Source organism: Mesocricetus auratus, unplaced genomic scaffold (assembly GCF_017639785.1).
Source record: "Mesocricetus auratus isolate SY011 unplaced genomic scaffold, BCM_Maur_2.0 Super-Scaffold_100004, whole genome shotgun sequence".
Taxonomy (NCBI): domain Eukaryota; kingdom Metazoa; phylum Chordata; class Mammalia; order Rodentia; family Cricetidae; genus Mesocricetus; species Mesocricetus auratus.
The window spans coordinates 6089772-6116429 of record NW_024429189.1 but is presented as its reverse complement, the minus strand read 5'-3'; the positions used below and the strand labels follow the sequence as shown (position 1 = coordinate 6116429).

The window sequence follows — 26658 nt, the reverse complement described above, 5'->3', positions numbered from 1 at the left end:
TCTGGGACCCCAGTGCTGGGCCATGTGTTCCCAGTGGGAGCATGTGGGGCACCAGGTGAAGTCCTCTCCCCGGTACCTGGTGCCAATCATAGTCCCAGATGTTGAAACCTTGAAAGAGTAAGTTCTTCCAAGTCTAAAATCCCGATCCTGAAATATTAAAACTCGGAATGTTGAAACCAAAACCCTGGACGCTCATGTCCTGGAAACCTCAGTTTACGGGGGGGGCGTGAGACGGGGGCAAGGCAGGTGTCGTCATTACTGGGATCCATCTGCTCTCCCCGTGACCATGGCTCCTGCATCTTGCAGGAAGAACGCCTAGAATCCTGGGCCCATATCTGTGCCTGCAAGGGGTTCTCCAAAGACCACTATTTGATCCCCAGTGGGCCAGGAGGGGAGACTCTCAGAGGAAATGGATGGGAGCATGTTCCCCAAGAAGGGAGGCCCTGACAGAAAAACAGCGGCTTCCCACCACGGCTCCAGACTTCCAAACACAGTCCAAGGACAGGATGGTATCATGTCCAGAGACGGCCAGTGTACGCCGTCCACGGTCCGCCCTGTGGCCTCTTTGTCCTCAGTCACAAACCCTTCGCATTTTGCTTTATTTTATTTTATTTTATTTTATTTTTTTGGTTCATTTCCCATGTTTGACTTGTCAGTGCTGTCTCTCATTTGCATTTCAACCCCATTCACATCCTCACAGGGCTACAGACGAAAATCGCACAAAGACTTCTAGAGAGTTCTAATCCATCACTTCTTGGCACTTTTTGCCAGTGTGGCTCGGGAAAGAGCACTCTCAACCACCGACTCTGGGTGCACAAGAAACGCCGAAGCCCCCTTGACCTGAGAGATGTCCTTTCTTCTTTTTTTTTGTTTTTGTTTGTTTGTTTGTTTGTTTGTTTGTTTTTGTTTTTACGAGACAGGGTTTCTCTGTATTGTTTTCGAGGCTGTCAGTGCAGCCCAGCCTCAAACTCACAGAGATCCGCCTGCCTCTGCCTCCCGAGTGCTGGGATTAAAGGTGTGCGCCACCACCGCCCGGCTGAGAGATGACCTTTCTATGCACCCGACTTGCTGAAAGATTAAACTGTTGGTACCCACCCTTTTGCTGGCATCTCTCCTCAGAGGAGAGCTTATCCCTCATCCAGATGATTAAGGTGAGAAATCTGGGTGCCCAGTCATGGGGACAGTGCCGTCTCCTGCCCAGTGCGGTCTGACTGCTCATAGCATTTGCCATGAGGAACCCTGAGCAATACTGAAACTGAGAGCCTGTGTTCCGCTTTTCTATTTTATTGTATAGAGTGTCCTCTGAAATGTTCCACTGTGTGTTTATGTCTCTCAAGTAAATCTCCCTTTGAAATGTCAACACATCTCTTCAAGAATTCAATTTTTTTTGAGTGTGTGTGTTTCCAGAATTTAAATCATTCATGGCGGTAATTTTCAAAGTTTTCCTTTGTGGATTTCAGCGTTTAGGGTTATGCCATTCTGGACTGTTGCCTGGTACAAACCACCGGGTATCATCAGGAGACCTAAGGGCAGGTGCTCAAACAAGTGTGTGCGTGCACACCTGTGATCCCAGGAGCATCATTTTGAGCAGTTGAAAATGAGAACAGCCCGAGTCCACAAGCAACGAATGAAGGAAATGTGAAGAGACCCTGGTGCCTGGCAAGCTACAAAAGAAGAAGCCACAGCTTCAGCTTCCCAACAGAGAGCCTGAGGAAAGGACACTCAGACACCATTGATAGAAGAGTCAGAAGCTACGCCGGGCGGTGGTGACGCACGCCTTTAATCCCAGCACTCGGGAGGCAGAGGCAGGCGGATCTCTGTGAGTTCGAGGCCGGGCTGGACCGACAGCCTCCAAAACAATACAGAGAAACCCTGTCTCGTAAAACCAAAAAAAAAAAAAAAAAAAAAAGAGTCAGAAGCTGCCTTCTATCTAAGGCCTGGGGTGGGGGTGGGGTTAGGGTTGGTGTGGAGCAGGGCTGGGGGCAGCAGCTTACAGTGTGGATCTCCTTTAGGGATGCAGGAGGCAGAAAGGGGACATTTGAACATCACCACGCTCCCATTCTGTGCACTTAAAAACAGGTTAGGGGCAGGCAGAGCGTCTCAGTGGGTAAAAGGCTCTTGCCACATAAGCCTGGCAACCTGAGTTCAATCCTTGGAACCCGTGTGAATGTGACCGGGGTGAGCCACATCCACCAAGTTATCGTCTGGCATCTACAGGCCGCTGTGTGGCATGCATCCCACACCTCCACACACACAATAATAACTAAATACATCTATGTATTAAAAATAGCTTGTTCTGAGCAGTGGTGGCACATGCCTTTAATCCCAGCACTTGGGAGGCAGAGGCAGGGGGATCTCTGTGAGTTCGAGGCCAGCCTGGTCTACAGAGCAAGTTCAGGACAACCACAGCTACACAGAAAAACAAACAGAAACCCCCAAACAAAACAACAACAACAACAAAACAAACAAAGAAAATACAATTTAAAAAAAGGTGAGCTGGAGAGATGGCTCAGTGGTTAAGAGCATTGGCTGTTCTTCCCAAGGACCTGGGTTCAAATCCCAGCAGCCACATGGCAGCTCACAACAGTCTGTAACTCCAGTTTCAGGATCCAACATCCTTACACAGGCATACATGTAGGCATATAAATAAATGAACAGAAGAACAAAAAGTTTCCAGCACTTGGGAGGCAGAGGCAGGCAGATCTCTGTGAGTTCAAGGCCAGCTGGGTCTACAAAGTGAGTTCCAGGACAGCCAGGATTGCTACACAGAGAAACCCTGTACATTTGTTAATAAAGCACTGTTGGCCAATAGGAATCTAGATAGGTGGGACTAGGAGTCCAGGAGGATTCTGGGAAGGAGAAACACAAGAGAGTCAACATGTAACGCCATGGAGTAGGAGCCCGGAACTATTCTCCGGTAAGAGACATACTTAGATTAACAATTATGGGGTAATTACTTAAGTCAGAGCTAGCCAGTAAGAAACAAGCAAGGCCAACAGCTTCATAATTAATACAGTGTCTTGTGTGTTATTTGGGGACTACAATGCGGCAGAGCCCAGGCGGCTGGCGGGGGATAAACCAAAGCAGCTAGCAAAGAAAAAGCTTCTCGTAACAAACCCTGTCGTGAAAAACAAAAAAAACAAGAAACAAACAAACAAAAAGGTTGTTCTGTAGAGAGAGCTGAGTCAGTAACATGCCTGTCATATAAGCATGGATTTAATCTCCAGAATCCACATTAAAAAAAAAACCCAGATGTGGTGGTACACATTTATCATCCCAATGCTACGAGAGCAGAGGCAGGAGAATTCCTGGAGCTCACTGGAGGCCAGCCAGACTACTCTAAACAGGAAGACACAGGTCCCAGTGAGAGACCCTGTCTCAAATACCCAAAGTGGATAGCTCCTGAGAACCAAAATCTGAGGTCTGCACACACACAAACACACATCAACCAGTAAAGCTGTGAGCACACAAAGTACATTTTCATGCGTGCACACACATGTACACAATCGGGTCGCTTCTATTCACAGTGACTGTCTCACCTCAGCAAAACATAGCAGTTTCTCTGCTCTGTAAAGCACTGGAGTAGCCAGGGCCAGGAGAAGGAAGGTCCCCAAGCAGCCACACTGTTAAAAGCAATGTGCAGAGGACCACCAGAGTTCACCCTCCTCTCCTCTCCTCTGAGCTCCCTGTGTTTTCGCCCAGGAAGAGCATTCCTGGCCTCCTCACCCACCTGTCTGGCGCCTCTTGATCCCCACGCACCATGCCAGATGTCACCTTGCTCCACTTCTGCAGTGGTGACCCCAGGCTCCCAGGGGCTTCCAGGCCCTAAAGCAGAGAATGACACATAAGGCCCACAACCTCTATTCAGTTCAGAGTTGGGCTCCAGCCCCTGCCTGGGGCTTCAACCTGGACTCTCAGAGCATTTGAAAGCATTAGGGGTGAAGAGGCGAGTAGGTCCCTCTAGCCCTGTCTACCCATGGAGACGGCATGCAGGAACTCCCCCAAACAACTACACAGGAACCAAGTTCAGCTAGGAACATTCCCCAACATCGCCACCACCCCAGTCAGGGACAAAAAACGCCCCATGCCTAGCCTCTTCTCTCTGGCAAGGCCTCTGTCCCAGGTAAATGCTTACTACAAGCTGCCCAGAGCCAATGCCATCCCATCCCCTGGGCCCAGCGGCACCACCCACCCACCTGTTGGTAGGCAGTAAGGCAGGCAGAGCGTAGCAAAGGACCACAGGCTCAAAGGCTTGGCCAGTCCCCGCCCAGCACATACCCCAGACTGTACGGAACTGGGAACAAAGGTGACGATGCCGGGGCTTCTCCGGGAGACCACAGGGGCGGCCTTGCCAAGGATGGCCTCTCGCTGCTTCCGGTACACCTCCTGCAGCCTCCGGTTCCTCAGCTCCAGAGTATGTGTGGCCAAGGCCTTCTGCTCCATGGCCTGCTGCCGCCGGGCCTGGGCCTTCCGACGGATGAAGTCACGCAAGGACTCAGAGCTGTGTGGCCGGCCCAGAGATTGCTGTGTCCTTGCACAGGGTGGGGGCTCCTGTGTGTCCTGCTCCTTGGCTGGTTTGCTAGGAGGGAGGCCCTGGGAAGGCTCTGGCCAAGCTAGCTTGGCTTTTGAGGGAGGTGGGACAGCACTTTGGCCCTTGCTGTAGGGACTAGATCTCTGTGTACAAAAACTACTCCAGGGCTGATGGAGAGCAGGCTGTGGCTTAGCCACAGAGCCCCATGGACTGGACCCAGGAACCTCCCAGTCTTTACAAGCTGTGGAAGTCCCCTGTGGACAAGTCTGACCATCCAGAGCACTCCAGGGTCGCTGTGAGAAGGGGCTTGGCTTTTTAGGGGAGCTCCCAGACGTCTGGAAGGCAGTGTCCTGTCCCTGAGCTTCCCAAGCCCTCTGTGGACAGGCCTTCCAAGCCAGGGCACTCCAGGGCCGCTGTGAGAAGGAACTTGGCTTTTCTGGGGTGCTTCCAGGCTTCTGGAAGGAGGTGTCTTGCCCCTGTGCTGTCCAGGCCCTCTGTGGACAGGACTCCGGCTCAGCCATGGCTTTCCCCCAGTGTTGCCGACTCGTCAAGTTTCCAGCCCTGTCCAAGGAAGAGCACTTCCTCTCTGTTGCAGTGCAAGCACTCTTTGAGAAGGAGCCCTGCATGTCCCAGGTGCTTTGAGGTCCCTGTTGCCTCTTCCCTGCCAGGTTCTGTGGCTTTGGCTTTGATGATGAGAGCTTCCTTGCCACCCTGGAGTGTCTGGCAAGTTCCAGACCAGCCTGGATTTGCTGTCGCAGGTCTTGTAGGATCTCCATGGCACCTTGGATAGTTGCTGACTGATCATGGGAAGCTAAGCTGGGTGTGTGCTCACAAGCCTGCTGGTCACCGCGGGCACAGGTAGGCTTAGACAACCAGGTGTGGGTGGGTAAGTCCCCAACAGCTGCTGCTTTCTTGTCAGAGCCTGCAAAGACGGACAACGAAGGGGTCTGTGGGCTGTAGGAAAGAACAGACCTGCTCCTCCATTCGGGGGGCATCATGGGGCGACCAGGGAGGCCCTGGCCTTGGCCCCACAAACTCCCTCTCAGCCTCAGCCCTCGTGATCAGCACAATGGAGGACAGGTGCTGTTTTTGCGTGAGCCGCCAGCTCCACGTGTGTTGGTGGGGTGCACACAGAGGGGCAGCAGGCGGCCCCCACGGGAGTGGCCACTGCCATCTGCTCTCTTCACAAAAGCCCAAGTAGTACATCTGCTCCCAAAGCTGAGGAGAGCCTCTCTCTTCAGGCTTGTAAAGGTAATTATTCCCAAATTTCCATCTCTGAAGGAAATCTTCAGAGGCTGCCAAGCTACCACCCTCCCGGGCAGCACATGCATTTCCTCTGTGCCCACCCACTAATGCCACAGCGACACACACCAGGCTAAGGCTGAGGCATGAGGTACCTAAGTCCGTGGCAGGGACCTTGCCCTGGAGCCGGGGGAGGGCAGGAGGGGGCCCAAGCAGCCGCCTCACCAGGGCTTGTCCTTTTCTCCAGGCGTACACACCAGCCAACTCAGAATCTTAAATAGAAAACACACAGCTGGACCATGGCCCTCAGACCACTGGCAAGGATTCATACCGGAGACAACTTGGCATACCCTGCAAGAGCTCATAGGGAAACCTCTCACATCCAAACCCCTGTGGGAACAAAACCAGATGTTCAGTCACTATCCACCATGGGCGAGGGGAATCTCCGGGTGTTTGATGATGAACCCCCAGGATCCTGCCCAATAGAGAGGGTAATAAAAACTGCACCAGCAGCTCCACCCATGAGCCATTCAACACAGCCCAGGCATACAGCCCGCACTCGACCAGGGACAATGACAAGGCCGCAGCCTCAGATGACACCTGCAGCTGGCCACTGAGCCAGGAGCTCACGCCAGGGCCACAACGGCGGCAATGTCACAGCACACACCTTAGCTGAGAGATTAATGTGCTCTGAAGTTGATCAGAGGCACAATAGTGGGACTGGGATCAGAGACGGCTTTAGGCCTCCTAAATAGTACAGAAAAGTAAATGACCAGCATAGCTGAGCTTCCCTGGACAGACACTGTCATACGATAAACATGACTAATGGACAATCTCGGATTGCATCTACCAGTGTCAACACTGATTGGTCATCATGACAACCCCTGTCACAGGGCCCCACAACAAACGGAAGCAGGTCTTTCACCGATGCTCATATATATGCCCATTCCCACGTGCTCACAAGGCTCATTCTTACACACTCACAAGCTGTACTGCTCAGTTTCACACAGACTCACATACACTCATGTACAGGCTTACACAGGCTCACATGCTCTATGGAAGACTGTGTAAGAAAACTGTGGATGTGGCAGAGCACAGAACGCTCTTGCTGGCCGGGCAGTGGTGGCGCACGCCTTTAGTCCCAGCATTCGGGAGGCAGAAGCAGGCGGATCTCTGTGAATTCAAGGCCAGCCTGGTCTGCAGAGCGAGTTCCAGGTCAGCCAGGACTGTTACACAGAGAAACCCTGTTTTAAAAAACAACAACAATGTATGTTCTTTCTACAGAGACAATGTGGACATGCCAGGTACAGGTGCTCCCATCATGTCCTTGCTTTCAAGTGCATTTACTTATCGCAGTTTACACAACTCTTTCCAGAAGGCCACCTCCTGGTACAAACATTCTATACTCTGCCCATCCACAGATCACAGTAAGCTCACAGTTTTCTTACATGGGCTGTCATAGTGCTCACACACAGATTCACACGGTCACATGCTTCCACTCACACAGGTTCACAGCTCACATATGTCCACATCCTCATATGCTCACATGCTCACACACAGGCTCATGCGTTCATATATGCTCATTCACATTAGCATACATACTTACATATTCACACATGCTCATGCGCTCACAAATGTGCACGCACCCATTCACATACACGATTACGCACACAAGCACCATAGACACATGCTTTTGACACAAGTGTGCACACTCACATCCACACACAGGCTGTCTCACACGCATGCTCACACAGACACAGACATACTACTCTGAATCTAGCCAGTTCTGCAAAACTCAGACCACACATGCTGTGTTCCTGGTCACTTCACCCACGCTTCTGCTCAAGGTGACACTATCTGAGGCTTGGGATCACATCTCTGTGTGGGCTCAGCCAGGACTTGCCCTGTTTCCTCTGGGCAGTACATCACCTCTCAGACAATCCAGGGCACTGACCCCTGAGGGCAGTCTATGAGTCAAGTCCTTCACAACACTCCTCCCTCCACCGACCTGACAGTTGTGAATTAAATCAGCAATCTGCCATGGTTTAGAAAAGTAAGTCCCTGGGGACTGGAGAGGTGGCTCAGTAGTTAAGAGCACTGACTGCTCTTCTCCAGGCCTGGCTGTGATCCCAGCATCCACATGGCAGCTCACTAACAGCAGTTTCCAAGAAACTGACGCCAGCTTCTGGCTTTCTTGGGTACCAGGCACTCAAGTGGTACCCAGACATACATGTAAGCAGAATACCCATGCACTTAAATTTTTTAAATAATATTTTTTAATTTAAAAACATATTGAAAAGTAGTTAAATCATGATAGTTGTAAAATATTCACCTATCCAGGCCAAAGAAAAACTAAGTTCTATATTGCACAGACTGAGTATTCTCTTCAGCCCAAAAGAACTCTGCTGTGCTGAGCTGCCTCGAGCCACTCCCGATTCTCCAGGCCTGAAACTGCCTTTCCTGGGCGGAGGATGGGCTGAACCCAGCCACACCCTCCATGGGGACTGCTCCAGGTCATGCTTTTTCTAGGCCCCAGCTGAAAGGAATTGGAGATCTAAAGAGCATTTGTGACATCAGACACGAAGATACTAAGTCTGGAGTTTGCCCAGCTGGTTTAGGTCTTGCTTTGGTCCGGTATTTCCTCACTATCTTCTCTTTCCTCCATTTCGGAATGGTAATATATATCCTGTGCCATTGTATGTTGGAAGTATGTGACTTTTCTCTTTGATCTTGACTTTATAGGGGATGATAATTAAGAGATTGCATGAATCTCAGAAGAGACTTTGAACTTTGGACTTTTAAACAGTAAAGTCTGTGATGGACTATGGGGACTTTTGAAGCTGGACTCTTGAATTTTTAAATGCATTTTGCATTATGATATTGTTACAAGCTTATGGGACCCAGAGAGTAGAATGTAGAGGTTTGAATGTAATTGGTTCCTATAAGCTCATAGGGAGTGGCACTTTCAGAAGATGTGGCCTTCTTGGAGTAGGTGTGACCTTGTTGGAGGAAGTGTGTCACAGAGGGTAGGCTCTGAGGCCTCCTATGCTCAATCTATGCCCAGTGTAACAGTTTACTTCCTGTTGCCTGAAGTTGTTCAAGATGTACAACTCTCATCTCCCTCCCCAGAACCATGTCTGATTGCATGCTGCCATGCTCCTCCATGATGGTAATGAACTAAACCTCTGAAACTGTAAAACAGCCCCAACTAAATGTTTTTCCTTTGTAAGAGTTGCTGTGAGCTGGGTGGCGGCGCACGCCTTTAATCCCAGCACTCAGGAGGCAGAGGCAGGAGGATCTCTGTGAGTTCATGGCCAGCCTGGCCTACAGAGTGAGTCCCAGGACAGGCTCCAAAGCTACACAGAGAAACTCTGTCTGGGGGTTGGGGGGAGTTGCTGTGGTCATGGTGTCTCTTTACAGCAAGAGAAACCCTAGTTAAGACAGCACCCCAGGGGGCTGGAGAGATGGCTCTGGGGTTAAGAGCACTGACTGCTCTTCCAGAGGACTCAGAGTCAATTCCCAGCCCTCACATGGCAGCTCACAAGTATTTCTAACTCAAAGATCTGACACCCTCACGCAGACACAGATGCAGGTAAAATACCAATGCACATAAAATAAAATAAATTACATAAAAAGACAGCATCCCCAAATCAGTTTGAAATCAAATGCATCATGAATCCAGGATGTTTCTGGCTGTGTTTATCCATGTTAGGTCACAAAGATTCATAGCAGCCTCAGTTCTGAACACACAGCATACATACTGTACATGACATCATTTCACACAATTCCAGCAAATACAACCTGAAACACCTCAGCTAGATTCCAGATCACTGCATGTCATAGACTGCAATGATTTTACTATACACATAAAGTTTTCTGTTCTTATAGAGACAAAGTGGTTTTATTATTTAAAAAATGCATTTTCCTATGATCATTCCTCAGTATGTAAGTCTCAAATGGATTATATTTGTTAGAGTGTTTGATTTTTTTTCCAAGACAGGATTTCTCGATGTAGTCCTGGAACTCACTCTGTAGACCAGGCTCGCCTCTAACTCAGAGATTCACCTGCCTCTGCCTCTTGAGTACTGGGATTAAAGGTGTGTGCCACCACTGCCCCAAAGAGTATTTGACCTTTAAAATTGCTATTTGAGTTTCTGACTTGAGTTTCACTTGAAAAACAAATCCTTGAGGTGCTGGAGAGACAGGTCAGTGGTTCACAGCACTGGTTGCTCTTCCAGAGAAACCTGGTTTGTTTCTCAGCACTCACATGGTGGTTTACAACTGCCTGCAAATCCAGTTCCAGGGGATCAGCCAACCTCTTCTAGCTTCCAGAGGTACCAGGCACGTACATGATAAATACACATACATGTGGGTAAGACACTCATATGTAGAATAAACTTTAAAAAACCTGCTAAGTGGACTTTGGTTGGAGATTAGAACAGAAGTCCCAACAATTTCTGAAATAGCCTAAACACATTCATTCTTCGCACATACTTATGTGGAAAATCAATCAGCTCTGAAAAGCCTTGAGGAGGCTTTTGTATCCTGCAGTGTCAAATATTCAGGAAAGATTTAATCCTTTGCGCAAAAATGTGCAAATAAAAAAAGCACAGGTATCCCATTAGTATGCAAAAGTGCTTTTTGTCTTAATAGATGGTTGCATAACTGAATGGAGACAGTTTAAGACATTCTGCTGCAGAACAGGACACCAGGCCAAGAAAGCTTAACACTTGGGCCTCGTAGTCCCAGACATGGGGCTAACCCCAGCTGCTGTTCATCAGTTACGATGAAGGGCAAGTGCCTAGACTTCTCCATCTATAAGAGGGGAATGTTCTAGCAGGCAGATGGGAACACAAGCTGGATTCTGCAGCCTCAGGGAGACGTTGTTTAGCGGGGCAGGCCACATCCAGGCTTCAGTAGGGGTGGAGACGGTTGAGCTTCCCGAGAAGGCATCTCAGTCCACCTGGTCATGCGCTGTCTCTGCCAGGCACTGGGCCAGAGGCCCCACGCAGGGAGGACGGCCCCCACTGGCCTCTCACAGTAATCCAGACTCCCCATTAGCCCACCAGAGAAGCCCTGGTCGATAAATGGGTCCTGATGGGCACATTTTTTTCTTCTGCTGAGCAGTTTAATGGCAATTAATTTTTTTACGGGAGGATTTTTAATCTGTGGAAATGGATGGAGTCCCCAAGTGCCCTGTCAAAGCTCCAGACCGACCTAATCTATGATAAAAAATGCAAAGCGAGGTGATATAATCTGAAATTAAATATCGGGCTTCATTTTCCTTTGGCCCGGATGGATGAATATTTTATAACTATTGTGATTTAATTTTTTGTTAACTACAGCAAATTTCTAATTCATCCAATTCCCAAGTCTTGTGGCTCTGACCCCTGAACTCAAACTCATCTCTCCTTAGCCCAGCTGTGGCTTCGTCACTGACAGAAACTAATGGTCACTACCGTCAGGGTGACACAGTGACTGCTATGATGAATGCAGCCGTGGCATGCCCTCTGACCCCGTGTCAGGCAGACGGCAGGTCATTTTTCAAGCCAGCCATTAAAGCAAGACAACAGGAAGCTGGGGGCAAGGCAGACGATGATGCAGAAGATGTCTGTATTTTGTGCACTTTCACGGGTCCTTCCAGATTCTTGTAGTTTCAGGGTTTCTCCCTTTTGGGTAGTGATCTCCCCACCTGGGAAGTCTTAATTAAGTATTGCTGAGCCCAGGCTGGAACAAAGGGCTCAGGCATGGTCTCAAATACACCTGGCTCTCAAGCAGGGAGCCCAGGTCTCTGCCCGTGTGGCCCTGAGCAGGCTGCCAAACCTCCCTTGGCCTCAGTTTCCACATCTACAAAATGGGAGCCAACCTACCTCACTCTCAGCACACCTCAAAGACATCTGAGACCCTTCCTGGCTCCCTTCCAACAGTCTCAAAATACTCAATCTGCCCTTTCTCTGGGGTACATGGATCCAGCTGGATGGAGGGAGTCCTTCAGTTCACCCCCATAAGCCACAGAGGCAGCACCCTGGCTGGGAGGCTGGGTATCTATGAGCATCCAAGCTCAGGGAAGGGGTGCCCTAGATAGAAGCCCATCAGCCCACCTGCCACCCTCAGGGTCACTGACTAGATCCCCTGAGGACCTGCCATAGAGTTGACAGCCACCTAAGTCAGGGTGGAGCACTTGCAGGAAGCTCACAGAGCCCCATCAAGCACGCTTCCACCTACAACCCTGGATCCCAAATCAGGGAAGACACATCTTCTTCCAGCTACCTGCCGAGAAGGGCAGCCAAGCGTCCTCAACGCACCTCAGACAAGAGGAGAGGCGGGGCTTCCACGGTCCCCCATCTTTCCAGCATGTCTCTGCTCTGAAGAGCAATGGGCTGAGAACATTTGGAGTGTGGTCAAACGGCTTGATGTCCGTCCAGCCTGCAGGAGCTTAAAGGACAGCTCACAGGGCCTGGGGAGTTGTGGGCTTCCCCTTCACAGGAGGGACTCTCAGAGCTCAAGGCCCCCAAGCATCCTTGCATGTGGCAGAGCTAGCAGCCAATGTCCCCAACACAGAATCAAGAGCCTTATGTCACCCTCCCCAGCTGCAATTGCAGACTCTGTGATCCCAAGTAGCAAACCTCACCTCTGCCTCTGGCAGTTCTGCGCAGGACAGATGACTTCGGGATCTCTCTTTTGTAAGAAGCACTTCTGATCCTTTTGATGTTTGTCCTTGGAACTGAGAGAGGAGAGGGGAAGAGAGGGAGCAGAGAGCCTTAATCAGACAACCTGCAAGTAGGCAACATGCTCACCCCAAGGAAATCCAGGTACAGCATCTTTGCCCTGGACATGGCTTCTACCAGGGAAGGAAGATGGAGGCCGGAACTAAAGGGTCCAGTCTCTGACTGACAGACATGGTGACATCACTCTGATGGGGGAGAGCCCCTTCAAAGCCCCACAGCAAGTTTATTGACCAACCACAGTGGACTCATCCATTTGGGAGGCTGAAGCAGAGGCCATTTGGAAAGCCAACCTAAGCTATGTAGAGAGGTCCTGTCTAAACAGGAAAGAGGAAGAGGACTAAAAGGGGAAGAGAGAGGAAGAAGAGAGGCAGGGGGAGGAAGGGGAGAGGGGAGGACATGTCCTGTGGGATTCCTGTGATGTGACATGCCCAGGGTAACCAGATCTAGAGATAGGAAGCAGAATAGAAGCCACAGGGTTTCCTGCATCTCCTGGTCCCAGAAGAAGAGGGAAGGAAAGTGTGACACCAGTGAGCCTGGGAGGGCTGTGACTTCTGCATTCTGAACTTGACCAGTAACCACACTCGTGGTATGGAAGAAGAGATGACTTATCTGACAGCTGATAGAGCAGCATTTCACGAAGGCAGAAGAGAATTTAGAGCAAGGCTCGAGAAGGTCCTGTGTGACCTGCCCATCAGGCAGCTTGGGACCCTACCTACATCTGCCGTTGACTCACAAGCACAAGGCAGGGTGTGCCCCTAATACGCCCATGGCTGTGGCTGCTGTCCAGCAGGTGACGACTGGAGTTCTGCCTTTACTCTAGCTTTGCTAGGGATCTGCCTCTCCCCACTTCCTCCTTCCGTGTGAAACCCTCCTATTCTCCTGAGATGGAGAACCTGGAGGCCCCAAATGCCCAGGGTCTACACGATCTGGGGGAGTCCCAAAGCACCTGTGCGCCTATGCCTCCCCTCCTCCCCACCCTCCTCCTACACAACATCCAGCAGCCCCTGAGCCCAACATCCTCAGACAGGGCGGAGGCTCCTGCCCCTCTCCATCCATGCTCCTTTTCTGCTAATCAGAAGAGTGGGCAAAACCCTAGCTGTCGTGATCTGAGTCTTCTGACCCACCACCCATCTCTCAGCACCCCGGAGCCAGGCAAGGCCATCCTGAGCTCTGCCTTCCAGCTATGAAATGGAACAACAAGCCTCAAGGCTGGCAGGGATCGGGAGGTGTAGGTTCAGAAAGGGGCTGGCCTACAAGGCTGTGGGAAGGACCTGGCCTCTGTACAGAGGCTTGCTGTTGCTAGGAGACAGTCACTGCTTTACATCCCTACCTTGATTCCTTCACTCCGAGAGGCAGAGAATGAGAACACAGGCTCCGGAGAATGGCAGGATGTCACCAAATCTCTGAGTGACCCCTGTCTAGCCAGGGTCCTTTCTGACCATAAGTGTCCTTATTAGCCTCAGGGTCCAAGCTAGAGCCACTCACCTGAAGTATGGCGCTGGGGAAACCTTGAGAGCTCCCGTCCCAGGCTGAAAGGTGCCCTGTCTTTGCTTCTATGTTCAGCTGCATGAAGAAGGTCTGACCCTGGAGAAGAAAGGAAAAAGAGCAGAGTGAAATAATTTCCAGAGTGGAGTTACGGTTTAGAGCCTTTAAATTGTTCCTCTGCTCAACACCTCAGGCCAGAAAACACACCTCACAAGGCCATCGCTTTCTTAACTATGAGCAGAGCCATCTCACGGGCAAACTTTCTCCTTTTTGTACAGTCTGGGGTCCAAGCCCAGGGAATGGTGTCACCCATAGTGGGCACCTCAATTAATACAACTGAGATAATCCTGGGGTCAACAAGATGGTTTAGGGGGTAAAACCACATGGCCAAGTAAGTTTGGTAACCTGAGTTCAATCCACAGAACCCTCATAAAGATGGAAAGAGAGAATAATGTCACAAAGTTGCCCTCTGACGTCCACACACTTGCCATGGCACACATGCCCACCACACACATATATCATGCATACACACAAGATTTTGTTTTTAAAGTTCATCTCCCATAAGCCTATTGCCCAGGTGATTGTACATCTCAAGTGATGGGGATGTCCTTCTGTATATATTTTCTATAATTGGTTGATGAATAAATACTGTTTGACCAATAGCCAGGCAGGCAGGAAGCATAGGCGGGGCGACCAGACCAGGAGAAGGCTGGGGAGAGGAAGGCAGAGGGAGGCCACAGAGAGAGGTCGTGTAGCCCCCAGAGGAGTAACAGGTTTGGGCATTCTCCGATAAGCCAAGACCACATGAAAATACATAGATTGACCGGGCAGTGGTGGCACATGCCTTTAATCCCAGCACTCTGGAGGCAGAGGCAGGCGGATCTCTGTGAGTTCAAGACCAGCCTGGTCTACAGATCGAGTTCCAGCACAGCCTCCAAGGCCACAGAGAAACCCTGTCTCGAAAAACTAAAAAAAAAAAAAATAAAGAAAAGAAAATATATACATTAATAGCTATGGGTTAATAATTAAGAGAGAGCTAGCCATTAAGAAGCCAACAGTTTATAAATTAACATAAGTCTTTGTGTGTTTATTTGGAGTTAATCAGCTGCAGGACCAGGCTGGAAAGAAATACCAGCAACACTCAAGTTGACAAGTGACTTTGGCATAAGCTCAGAAGACCAGAGTACTAATATCAATGTAGATAGTAAAGTCTGTGCTCTTGAGGGTCTGGGTCCTGCAAGGAGTTAGACTTGAGGATGTATGTATTGCATGGCAGCAGAGAGCTCAGCTGCATTTTGTCTTCACCCTTGAGACCGTGTATTAAAAGTGATGAATTATTTAATTTCACAGAAGAAATTCCAAGGCAACCCAGTGTTCAGGCTACAGTATGGGTATCGCTAGCTTTTCAGCCAGGTTTACAGTGAGAATCAGAAGCAAGAAGCAGAGAAGGATTGGAAAAGCCTTATGTACAGTTGGAGCTGAGGATCATCTGGATGAAGATTAATTTCAGGAAAGAGCTGCTGGGGCACCCTGCTTGCAGAGGAACACCCAGACATCAGACACCAATGAAACCAAAGTCCAAGTGGGCCCACTTAACTGCTAAGCTGGTAGCAGACCTTAGCATTGTCCATATGATGCTGGTTGTGAGGCACGTAGGTTGTGAGGCACATAGGTTGTGAGGCACGTAGAACTCAGAGATAATGAGCTTGTGGAGGCTCCTGCTGAGATTTTAAAGCAAATCTTGGGAGGCAAGGTCAAGATCCCTGCAAATGTATTGCCCTTGGAAGGGTGGGGCCTGAAGCTCTGGAGGTGGAGTTTAAGCTGCAAAGATGACCCCGGGAAGTTAGAGATTCCAGGGCAAAGAAGACCCCGGGAAGTTAGAGATTCCAGGGCAAAGAAGACCCCAGGAAGTCGTTAGAGATTCTAGGGCAGCAGACTTACTGAGGAAAGCTGCAGGCAGGTAAGCACAGGCAGCCCAGGAACGGGAACGTGGGGGATGCAGCTCATGTCATGTTCCCATGCGCCCCGAATGCTGGACACAAACCTACACACTACAGGGGCTGGGCAGACAGCTCAGCAGCTAAGAACACTTGCTGTTCTTGCAGAAGATACTGGCTTGGTTCCCAGCTCCTCCTCAGGCAGCTCATACTGATGTGTTTACGTGAGCTCATAACTGTTTATATACTCCAAATCCCTCTTTTGGCCTCCATAGGCACCAGACACACATGTAGTGCACATTCAGATACACAGGCAAAGCACTACATACATTTTAAAAAGACTTTTAAGGTGGCTACCATCTCTTTTACAGCATCACGGCTGCCCTCCGCCCTCTGGTGAAGCCCAAAATCGTCAAAAAGCGGACCAGGAAGTTCACCCAGCACCAGTCAGATGGATGTGTCAAAGTTAGACGAAAATGGCGGAAACCCAGAGGTATTGACAACAGGGTTTGGAGGAGATTCAAGGGCCAGATCCCGATGACCAACATTGGTGACCGGAGCAACAAGGAAACGAAGCACGTGGTGCCTGGCGGCTTCCGGAAGTACCCGGTTCACAACGCCAAGAAGCTGGACGTGCTGCTGGTGTGCAACAAATCTTAGAGTGCTGAGATTGCTGACCGCGTTTCCTCCAAGTACAGAGAAGCCATCGTGGAAAGAGCAGCACAGCTGGTCACCAGAACCGCCGATTCCAACGCCAGGCTTTGCAGCGAAGAAAATGAGCAGACAGCTGGTGTGCGTGTATTACTTGCGCTTGAATAAAATCACAAAACTGAAAAAAAAAAGAAACTTTCACCGGGCATTGGTGACACACGCCTTTAAACCCAGCACTCGGGAGGCAGAGGCAGGTGGATCCCTGTGAGTTCAAGACCAGCCTGGTCTATAGAGTGAGCTCCAGGATAGCCTCCAAAGCCACAGAGAAACCCTGCCTCAAAAAAGAAAAACAAAACAAAACAAAACAAAAAAACTTTTAAAAATTTAAGCTATAGAATATATTTTCCCTGATAGTTTCCATCTCAGTTTGGCCTAATACCTCTTTGATGTTTCTCTGTTCTCTTTTGAAATGGACACATTTAGCTCACATCATTGCATCTTGGGAAAACAAAACTTTCTGCCTGGAGTCTCAAAGGAAAATTTGATAGGGCCTTTTAGCAATTCTAGGACCTTTGAGCTTCTTGAAGATAGGCTAAGTGGGTTTTTGCTCTGAGGTAAGCCTTCAGAGTCCAGGGCAGAATGGTATGGTTTTTTGATATTAAAAGGTCTCAAAATCTCCGGTGTTGAAGGCTTGATCCCAAATCGTGACACTACCTGAGGTGACCAGATGCTAATTCTGGGGATGAGTTAATTCATTGATGGGTTTCTAGACAAACAGGCTAGGGGAGCCTGATGGGAGTATGTCTTTGCAGGGAACATCTCATCCCTGGATCCCTTTATCTTTTTCTCTCCGCTTCCTACTTACTGTGCGATGTGCAGACTGGCTCCGCCACGCCCTGGCATCACGTGTGCCGGTTGTGCTGTGCCGCGGCCCTGTACCATGATGCCCTGCCTCACAGAAACAATGGGCAGAGCCCATTGAAACACAGACCAAAGAAAATCCCCCTCTTCCAGGTTCCTTTTCTCAGATACTTTGTCCTCAGAGAGCTGGCCAGGGCAATCTCAGGGGGAAGGCACGCGGGGACTGGTGATGAGTTTTGTTTCTTCCTCTGTATTTAACTTTCAAAAATAATGACTCCTTGAAAGAAAGTCACAGAAGGACAGTCCTGTGGGATCCCATTTCTGTGAGGTGCACACAGTCATCAAACCCATGGACAGGAAGCAGAAGGTAGGTTCCAGGGTCTGGGGAGGGGATGGGGCTGTTGGGGTTGAGTATGAAGGATGGGTCATGTTAGAGAAGGCTGGTGGTGAGGCTGTATAACAAGGAGCGGATGCCTATAGCAAACAGAACACTTTTAAATGGTGAAGATGGGGCTGGCGAGAGGGCTCTGCAGGTAAAGGTGCTTGCTGCCAAGGCGCAAGAGCGTCTTAAGTTCTAGTCCCTGGATGGATGGTGGAAGGAGAGATCCTAACTCCTACAAGCTGTCCTCTGAGACACACACACACACACACACACACACACACACACACACGAATGAAATGAATTTTTTAAACAGTAAGACAACTAATTTTATGTTATGTACTTTACCATGTTTTTTAAAAAACGAGCTACTGCCTTAGAAAAGAGATCCCTCCCCCACTTAGAGAAACCCCTGAGCCGATGCCTAGCTTCCAGCGTCTCTGACAGGAAGATCCAGAAAACACAACCTGTCTGGCTTGTGGGTAGCAGGTGGGCCCTCCGTCCCACACTGACTTTGCTGGTTGCACCTGATGGCGCCAGGATTGTTTAAATGGCCCCCTAGGGCTGCAGAAACAAACAAGGACACCAGGTCTTTTCTACGCCTCCCACGGGCTCTCTGGGTCTGTTTCCCAAGGCCTCATCCCTCTCATCCCCTTACTGACACCACGATGAACTTTCTTCACACTCACTTCAGCTCGGAAGCCCCACCCCAAGCTGCACTGGCATCCCAGACCTCAAACCTCTTTGGGGACTGTAGGAGCATATGACATGTAGCTCCCATGTCTGTCCCTTGTGCCTCAATCACCACAACCTGGCCTGAAACATCACCTTCTTTCCCACAGCCCATGGTCCGCACCAGCTGGGCAAAGCAACCACTGACCTGGGCAAGTAGTCACTGGAAGAGCGTTTGTCACCTTGGGAGTCTTCCGTCGTAGCATTGTCGAGGAGGTCTTATAGAGGCACGAGGCACTAGAGGGCACAGAGGTACCCAGGGAGGCACAGCTAGCCTGCCACTGTGCCTGGGCTCGAATCTTGTCCCTCAACTGCTCCAGACGAGGATTACTCTTCCTGGGCTGACGCTGGGGCCCCAACACCAGGGGTGGCCTTTCTTTCCAGGGCCCATGGAAAGGTGCACATGATTCATGCCCTCCTGAGGAACCCGAGAACCGACCAGATGACACCGAGCTGTTCACATCCTTGGTGTCCAAGCATGGAGACCACATTGGCAGGCTGCAGGCCTTCATGTGGGGGCCTGGCTCCTTGATATAATCAGACCAGGCCACATAGGGAGCTGACCGAAGAGTACCCAGCTTCTGGGGAAGCACAGGACACCTCAGTGTGGCCAGAAGACCGTCCTTGGCTGCATGCGGATGGAATGCTTCTTCCCTTGGAGAGAGCAACAGCACAGCCAATTAGAGCGGAATCTCAGATGGAGTCCTGTAATCCCCAGAACCCTGTCTCCCTGTTTCGACCTCACAGCTTGGGAAAGACAGGAGGGACCAGAAAATGCCCCTACCATGGGGATGCCCTGGCATTCTCCCTCAGACACTACCCGCAACCTTTTAACGTAGGTACCACAATAAATTCAGTTTATGAATGAGAAAACTGAAGTTAGGAGTGGCCAGGTCAACCCCAAAGGCACAAGCAGGTTTTGGCCAGAGACCCACACACTCAACCCACCTCCCACAAAGATGCCGCCCCTGGGGGAAGGTGACCACACAATGAATAACAGTACTGACAGTCCTGTTCAAGCCCACACAAACACTACCTGGCCTTGGTGCTGGCCTCCTGATGGGCCAATCTCCCTGAGGCCTTGAGGGAGTAGAGACCTTCTTGCTGGCTGTCCCTGGGGCAGGTCTGCAGGGTTACCCTTCGGGAGATGGGCAGCATACCCATGGCCGGGGTTGGCATTGCAGCTGAGGCAGGAGGGTATGGATGGCAAGCCACACCACCAGTGGGTCTGGGTCTAAGAATTTAGTCACATGGTAGCCTATAGGTCTACCACCCAGCACCCATCATGGACAGGCTACTGCCTTGCTCTGGGTACTGTCTAGTATGGGTCCTCTGGTCCTCGGGACAGTCATTGAAGGTGGGTAGGGACAATGAGTATTAGCCTTGGGTAGACAATGGCTGTGGGACTTCCAGATGGGGCTGCTTCTCATGGGTGGGAGAGAATTCCAGGTGGCCCATGACAGCATAATAACCCCGTGTCACTGAGTGACAGCCTGAGGTGTCAACCCCTACTTGTGGCACTAGCAGACATCCAGCTATCCCTGACATTGTAGGGGCTGACATTCAACCGAGACTTCTGGAAGTTAATATGGGGGGAAGGATCGAGGTTCTGTGGTTGGTAAACCCTGTGCTTAGCACAGCTCAAAAGACAAAGGACTTGAATCCCAGCGCGAAGCAGGATAACCTTGGACACCAGGGATCACACCCTACCATGAGGACTGTGGGCACCTCACAGGCTCTTTGCTGCCTCACCTCCTCCCTGTTGACTGGGAAGGGAAGGTGTCGACAAGATTAGGAGTCTTACCAGGTCTGGGCCTTTTCTTCCCAAGCGTCCCCAGAGAACAGAAGACTACAGCAGCAAGAAAAATACCCAAAACTTGACTTTTCTTTCCCTTAATGGTGCTGGAGACAGTTCACAGGGATTGTATGTGTTGGGTGAGCCCCTACCACTGAGCCTGAGACTGTTACTAAATGACCTGATGTAGGGATGGGGTCACAAGTCCCTGAAGACAGTGATCCAAGGACGGAATGCCTGATTGTGAGGGGAGGCCACCCACACCAGTTCCTAGGTGCTCCCTCATAGCCAGGACATTGTGGCACAGAACAGACAGGACCCAGAGTTGAGTCCCAGGGCGCTGGACAGACCTGGTGCAAGCTTTTCCAAGAGAAGAGGAATGAGGCAAGATCCTCTGAACAGATGGGGAACACGGTGAGGTGGGGGGAGTGGGAGCTGGGAAGAAGAGAGGGGGAGAAGAGGAAGAAAGAGTATGTCATGGGGGAACAGGAAAGTTGAGTGGGGGGTAGAATAGGGGGAAGAGGGAATCATAGGTTAGAAGACAGATCAGGCGCCAGTGTGACCTCTAGTGATCTAAAGCAGTAGTGGAGAGACCACCTTGAATGCCCATTCCTGATAATGAACTTGATGTCCATAACCATCCTGGAGCCTTCATCCAGTGAGTGATGGAAGCAGAGGCAAACACCCACAGTTAAACACTGAACTGAACCCAAGGAACCCAGTGACAGAGAGAGAGGAGCGATGAGCAAATTGGCAAAGAATGGTCTGGACCCGTGACCGGGGTCTGATATTGCTGTGGGGCTGAGGCAGGGGGATGTGGAGGGTGAACCCTGCCGCATGGGGGCATAGGTCTACTAGTACAGTATGTGTGTGCTCCTCTTGGCAGTAGTAACTACATGGTTCTGCCCTAACTGCCCTGGCCTAGAGTCAGTCCTGCCTGGGCTCATCTGCTGTCGCGGGCAGACCTGGAGCAGACCCCATCCGTATGTTCCTTGACGACATTTGCAAGAGATCAGTGGTCTATGAGCAGACTGCAGGGTGGCATCAAGTAGCTTTAGATGTCTGGAAAACATGTAGGCTTTCTAGACTTTTCCAAAAACGCTCCAAGAGATGGCAGGTACAACTGACTAGAGAGACAATTAGGATTATACCAGACTGGGGCATGCTAGCCCAAGCCAGGACACAAGGAAGCTGGATCATACCAGGGAATGACCACACCACCCTGGGGCCTTAGAGAGCTCTGGTTTAGAATTCTCTGCTCCAGAGAGCCTCCCCAGAAGGTTCCTTGTAGCCTTTGCTATCCTTTCTCCCACCTTACTGCCTGTAAGAGGGTGGGACAGGGGCAGCCAAGCTCTAGAGGGTTGAACCTTTGTTATCTAACAGTTTCTGCCAAGATTGAAGGAAAGCTTTTAAGCTGTGAGGTAAACAACTCAAAATAGCTCCAGGAAGTTCCTGAAACTGACCAGATTTTCTAGGTTCTTTGCTGCCAGAGTAAGCAATAAAAGACTTCTCTCAGAGATGCCAAGCTTCAAAAAACAGCTGCCTGCAAGAAACAGACACCAGCCGAGCAGTCACTTTTAGACCAGTCACTACGAAAGGACACTTGGCAACCTGTTGAGCTGCTTGCAGACTATGTATTGTACTCCAGTTTCTCAGCTTTTGTAAACTCTCATGAGGTGGCCCTTGGTAATGTAGCTGTCTTTGAGTCATTTCTGCTCCTATAAGTAACCCCAGTAAAACTAATTGGCTCACCGAGCTGGACTTGGTGGTATCCCTACTTTGGTCTGTCGTGGGCTCCCTATCTGGGTAATTAGACTTGTGCTATGTCTCCCCAGGAAAAGTTTTGTTGTTTTGTTCTCCTGGAGGCAGAAGGACAGGGTGGTTCTGAGCCCAGGAGAAGTGTTTCGTCACTGGGTTAGGAGCCCTGCTTCCCACCCACAGGAAGCTTCCTCGGGGCTAAGCTGTCTCCACTAACTGGGGTTTGACTTGTCTGGAAGAAACCGCACCATAAACACAACATTAGCCAGAGTGAGTACTTGACTGTTGCTTCAAACTAAGCTATTAAAACAAATGTCTTCTGAGCAGAAAAATAAAACCCTGTAGGCCGGCTCCCACCCACCCTGTGGGAGCAGTGCCACCATCCTGCAGGCCAGGAGCTCCCGCGTCTCCCATGCCACCCTGCAAGTTTGGCACTCTGCCCTTCCTGGTCTCCCTCGGCCTTGGCATACGTCCTTTCTCCCAGACCATGTTCACCCGCGAGGCTTAGCTGCAGCTCCAAATTGGACCACAGGCCAAGGTCACCAGGGTTCCCTCTTCTGATACCCAGTCCACAGCAGGATAAAACTATACTGTTAAAGCAGCTGGCTGGTCAGAACTGCCCTGTGCCTGACTTAGGGTAACTAGGAGCAAGGCTTTGTGGCCTCTGGGTAAACTACAGCCTAGGAAAAGTATCACACGTGCCAGCAGCATCTCAGTCAACCTAGATATTGCAAGGCCTGGAGGTCTGAGCCCCTCATGACCCTGCCTTACTAAGGCATCATTTCCTCTGCCTCCATCCATGTGAAACACTAGCACAGCTCTGAAGGCCACACACATCCCCATCCTTCCTGCACCCCCCTCACTTCCCTTGGGAGGGTGGTCCCTTCCATCCTACTGAGGGCCTGGGTTCCCCACATTGATCCCACATGGGTGCTACTGGCCAGATCCCTTCTGCCTCCCTCAAAGGACAGGGACTCCTCAGGGATGAGCACAGCCTCGCTAGCAGCCAGCACTGGCCATGTCCCTTTTATATAACATCCACAGAGTCCCCTGCAAGGCTTGGGCACTGTGCTGGCCACTGATGGCTTTGACCTTGCATCATTCTTCGACAGTCTTGTGAAGTCTGTAACAGAGGGACCAAGTCACACGTCTAAGGTCCTGACAGAGTCATAGTCCAGGATACCAAATCCTCTCTACAATCCACCAGAACCCTGTGGCCAACAGCAGCAGCAACCACTGGTGGGAGCACGTAGAACTTCACCCAAGATGAAGGGAAGGGGCGGGAGCATCCAGCAGAATGGTCACATGCCTTCTGTGCAGCAGAAGGGGGCTCCCTCCGGTGACCTCAGACAACCAGACAAGTCGTTTAGAGCTCTCAGCCTAGGCAAGCTCCTTAGTAGGGCTCGTGGGATGCCAGCAATGCACAGATTTCAAGGTGCTCACCTGGTTGGGCATAGAATAATAATTAAAAATATGCTAGAGCCCAGACCGGGACACAGTACATTGTCCGGTTCCTCCATGAACCGTGTAGGCACAGCTAAGAGTGACAACTACTCAACAGCATAGCCCAGGAGGCACTGCCCCCAGTCCCCTGCGACTGAAAAGCACACAGGCTTCAGCCTGCAGCATATGCTATGTTTAGGCTATAGTCTGGGTGGGCAGGTGGCAGCGGGTGGGGAGGGGCTTTCTTCTGGAAACCTGCAATGACTCTAATTAACCCCATTGTTTATTTCTCACCACCTCCTCCCAGGAAAAGCAAACCCAGTGCAGTCAGTGAACCGTGAAGGGGAGCAGGGCACCACACCCACCACCCTGGGGGCCCCTAGGGCTTGATACCTCAGAGCACTCCACAGCAACCTCGACTCAAATCTGGCGTCCTCACGTTGGCATGGCACCCAACTGCCAACATGACCGCCCAGACTGCAGCCTGATCAACAACCCCAGCTGCCACAGCCCTACCCTGAGCACACCATAGAGCTGACGGCCAGGAAAAGGAGCGGAGCCTCTGGCTTCTAACAAGAGCACCTTGCTTTCTGCAGGCCAGAGGAGGTCCCAGCTGGCAATAAGGGGCAGATGGCAGGAACACCCTGTGTGTAAAGCACAGTGCTTTTCCGTGACACACAACACGCACATCATATGCACAGCACACACACACACACACACACACACACACCAGCCAACTCTGTGGCTGGGGGTGGGGGTGTTTGATTTGGGTGCACTTCTAAATCGGGTGAGCCTATCTCTCTAGCCCCACAGCCTGTTCCAACACAGACTGCTCTCCAGGGAAGCCAACTGATCTGAGCCCCAGGGGCCAAAGGCCAAAGGCCACACAGAGGTGGCGGATGCAAGGGTGGAAACTAGTCAGTACAATAGCGATGACCTGGGAAGGGTGCCGCCATTCAGGCGGGCAGATGGGAGTGCTGAAAGGGTGGAGATGAAGCCCATAAGTGGCCTGGACACACACGGCTGTCCTCTCCTCAGCGGGGGCTGGCAGGAAATGCAGGCACAGGTGCAAGGAGCGCTCCTGCATCCGCCTCCTGAGCCCAGTCCTGCAAAGCCCCTCTGCTAGGCGACCAAGAACTGTGACACAGCAGCCCCGATAAAGCTTAGGAGACACTATCCCCGCCCACCTAGGAGGTGGGTGACCGAGGACCCACGCCATAGAGTGAAGGCCCACGAGAAGAGACCCCCCCCACCCACTACCAGCACAAGCCTGTTCAACAGGAAGTGAGGGCCTGCCAGCCCTTCCGTTACTGACCCTCTGCCCTGCCTTCACAGCCAACAACAGCAGTCCCTGCTGAACAGGCCACTGGTAGTCCTCAACTGCTGGGGGCGACAGCAGTTCATCAGCAGGCCACCACCGGGGGCTCTCGGACCTACGTCAACATGTCACCAGGCTCTGGCTCCTTGCTAGTAGCCATGAGGGAAGTCCTGTCACCCACGGTCATACAAGAAAGAACAGAGATCCAGTTTCCATATGACTTCCTGGAATCCACAGCTCTGCTCCTGGGGGCTTGCAATAGGCCAGGTCCTAGCCAGGGAACATACTCTGAAAGGAGCCTGTGTGCACCCCTCCCTGACAGGGCCAGAAGGGGTCTGCGAGGCACAGCTCTGGGTTTCCAGACAGTGCTGCCTTAGTCCTCAACACACAAATCCCATCCCTCCAGCGGGACTTTCAGCCAAGTGCCAAGAGCCCTCCAACTGATTAACAATCTAGTTCAGGGGGCTCCCAACAGTGGGGCCTGAGCCCCGTAAGGAGCAGCTTACCGAATGGAGGGCAAGACTGCTCCAAGTTGGGGAAGCTAAGAAGCCTAAGCCGCCTCCTGTCCACCTCTGCCATTCCCCGATGTGGGGTCCTGCCCCTCCCCCCAGAGACCTGAGGAAGACTGGGCAGGGATCTGCTAGCTCCCCCCCCCCCAGGTACTCACTCACTGGAAGGCCAGTTGGGAAGGGCAAAAGCCTAGGGGCAGGAGGGCGGGCGGGTATCTGAGAGCCCAGGGATGAGGCAAGGAGGAAGGCGGACCTGTACAAGGGTTGCCAGAGAAACCCCGACTCCTCCCCCAAATCCCTGTGTAGCACCTGGGAGGCTAGCTCTGCCGCTGCCCCTTGTGGGCTTGTGGGAAGGGCGTATGTTTACACCCGGTGCTCTCAGCCCGGGAGCGAAGGGAAGGAAGGAATGAGAGAGAGAGAGATGAGAGAGAGAAAGAGTTGGGGAAGGAAGGGTTGTGCGCACACCTGAGGCACCCTCCTCCACCCTCACTGCTCCCCCCGCCCCCCAAGGCTGTGGTGATTTTTCTTCAGCCTGGCCCAGAACTTCCCCCAGGTGGTGACGTTGACTAGGCTCACGGTCTGTCCATGTCGCCCGCTGCAGACATACCCCCAGTCCCTGCCTCTGGCAGCAGCAGCCTGGAGACCTGAAAGCCTGCAGGACCCCAGGATGCTAGCCCACAGCTTCTGAACCATGGATTCAGGCAGACTGAGCAGAACAATCAGGCCTGGAGAGAAGCCAAGGCGATCTTTCAGGAGGGTAGACAGACACACAGGGCCCAAGGGCCCAAGACTCCCGTGTCTAGTAACACCAGACTCAAACCCTGCAAAGCCACTTTTGTAGCTGGAGTGGGCATCCTTGGGGCAGTGACAGGAGGCTGTTGGGATGGCAGGCGACTGGGCTCAGGCTTGCCTTGCCACTTTTAGTCTGAACAGGCTGGGCCTTTGAAGTAAAGAAACTACGTTTTCCCCCCCAGGGCTGTGACCTTTGAACTTTCCACCGGGGTGCTAATGTGTAGGGCATAGCTGTTAACTAGACACCCCACCCCCTCCCCTCACCCCCCCCACCCCCGCCTTAGGGCACCAGACAGCAGCCTGATGGTCCTCTCCAGCTGCAACTTCCAATTATGCCAGCAGGTGGAGCCGAAGGGCACAAAGCATCCCTGCCGCCCTCTTTTGTAAAAAGATGTTTACCTCTCATTCAAAGAGCACTCCAGGAAAGAAAAACTAAAATAAACTTTTATCAAGAAATTCCTCTGGGTGTTCATGAAAATATGGTTTGGGGCAAAGGT

General features: G+C 51.3%; 1 protein-coding gene and 1 pseudogene across 8 annotated transcripts in view; one reads left to right on the top strand and one right to left on the bottom strand.

Annotated features, from left to right (window-relative positions):
• Ccdc187 (coiled-coil domain containing 187) overlaps positions 1 to 19943 on the bottom strand; it is a 51086-nt gene extending 31143 nt beyond the window's left edge. For 7 of the 8 annotated variants that reach the window (XM_040745213.1, XM_040745214.1, XM_040745215.1 and 4 more), the window contains exons 1-7: positions 19583 to 19943; positions 18695 to 19200; positions 13987 to 14085; positions 12405 to 12497; positions 5929 to 6045; positions 4279 to 5453; positions 3731 to 3825 (exon numbers count right to left, since the gene is read on the bottom strand). In XM_040745213.1, the coding sequence (XP_040601147.1) occupies positions 3731 to 3825; positions 4279 to 5453; positions 5929 to 6045; positions 12405 to 12497; positions 13987 to 14085; positions 18695 to 19200; positions 19583 to 19725 (2228 nt within the window). In that variant the 5' untranslated portion in view covers positions 19726 to 19943. The remainder of the gene's footprint in view (positions 1 to 3730; positions 3826 to 4278; positions 5454 to 5928; positions 6046 to 12404; positions 12498 to 13986; positions 14086 to 18694; positions 19201 to 19582) is intronic. The other variant, XM_040745220.1, reaches the window with a different exon arrangement.
• On the top strand, positions 14370 to 16819 carry LOC121140143 (annotated as a pseudogene).
• Positions 19944 to 26658: the final 6715 nt, after the last annotated feature.